Source organism: Penaeus chinensis, chromosome 39, assembly GCF_019202785.1.
Source record: "Penaeus chinensis breed Huanghai No. 1 chromosome 39, ASM1920278v2, whole genome shotgun sequence".
Taxonomy (NCBI): domain Eukaryota; kingdom Metazoa; phylum Arthropoda; class Malacostraca; order Decapoda; family Penaeidae; genus Penaeus; species Penaeus chinensis.
The window spans coordinates 20,384,953-20,386,251 of NC_061857.1; the positions used below are offsets into that span (position 1 = coordinate 20,384,953).

Sequence of the window (1,299 nt, forward strand, 5' to 3'; positions counted from 1 at the left end):
GCAATTATGATGATGACAAGAATCACAAAAAATATAAATATAATGATGACCTGAATAACAAGAATACAATTATAATAAAGTCAGATGCAATTAGGTCATGATGGGATAATGATGACGTCACGCAGTGTAATTTGTGAAGTGGTGCGGTGATGAAGATAATGAAATATGAGATAATGATTAATAGCGTGATAATTGTGACAAATGAGGGACTTACACGGCAATAAACAAGACATGGAGAGAGAATTGATAAAAGCAACAAGGGGGAAAAATGATGATGGCGTGAAAAATGCCTAAATGTAAAAAAAAAAAAGAAAAAAAAATAATGAGAATTAATGATGACTGGGTTGCAAGATGGACGAAGCGTAAATGGGTCGATAGAGTGACAAAATGAATGATATTCGTCCGAGTGAAAATAATAACGTGACGATTTGGCTGATCCTAATGTATGTGTCAATAGATGCCTGCTGTTCTCGGGGCGAGCTGGGCCCCGTCTTCAGCCCTCAGAGATAATGGCCCTGAATGACAGTGATAGAAGGGTGATTGGGGCGAGTGCAGGTCGCGCCTCGTCAAAGGCTCAGCCGGTAATTGCTGCCTGGCGAGAGCTCTGTTATTGCAATGACGTCGCTGAAGGCGCCCACGTCAGTGGCGCGGGACCCACCATTATTTTTGACGAAGAAGGCGCCGGGCGAGAAGAAGGCGCTGTTGTTGTTGTTGTTGATGAAGATGTTGTTGTTGATGCTGTCGCTGTTGTTGTTGTTGGCGGCGGAGAGCGCGGCGGAGGCGCGGGAGAGGACCGAGACTGAGTGCTCCAGGCGGTGCGCGGCGTCGGGGCTGCGCGACTCCCCGTCGCGGCCGCCGCCCGGGGGGCTCGCCGCCCCCCGCCGAGGGGGGCTGAATGCCGAGCCCTCATTGGCCGACCGCGGCACCTCCATCACGTCGCCCATTGGCTGCCGCAGCTCCGGCGGCGGCGGCTTCAGCTCGAGGCGCTCCATGATTGGCGGCTTGGCGGCGGCGCGCTCATCGACCGCCGCCTTGAAGTCGGGGCTGCGGTCGCGGGGCGGGAACTTGGCCTCCAGGCGGTCGGCGGCGAGCGGCTTGAAGTCGGGCGGCGAGGGCGAGCGCCGCAGCCCCGCGTCCGCAAGCGGCCGCCGCAGGTCGCCGCCGCCGAGGATGGCCATGTTGGGCTTGAAGGCCGAGTTGTGGCTGAGGTGCAGCGTGAGGGGCGCCATGGAGGGCGTCATGGGCAGGAAGGGCGGCTTGAACGGCATGGGCGGCAGCAGCGCGGGGTAGTAGGGCGGC

General features: G+C 56.4%; 1 protein-coding gene across 1 annotated transcript in view; it reads right to left on the minus strand.

Annotated features, from left to right (window-relative positions):
* The window catches only part of LOC125046823 (nuclear receptor subfamily 2 group E member 1-like), an 8,411-nt gene extending 7,156 nt beyond the window's left edge, over positions 1–1,255 (minus strand). The window contains exon 1 of the mRNA XM_047644790.1: positions 659–1,255. Coding sequence (XP_047500746.1) covers positions 659–1,241 — 583 coding nt within the window. The 5' untranslated portion in view covers positions 1,242–1,255. The remainder of the gene's footprint in view (positions 1–658) is intronic.
* Positions 1,256–1,299: the final 44 nt, after the last annotated feature.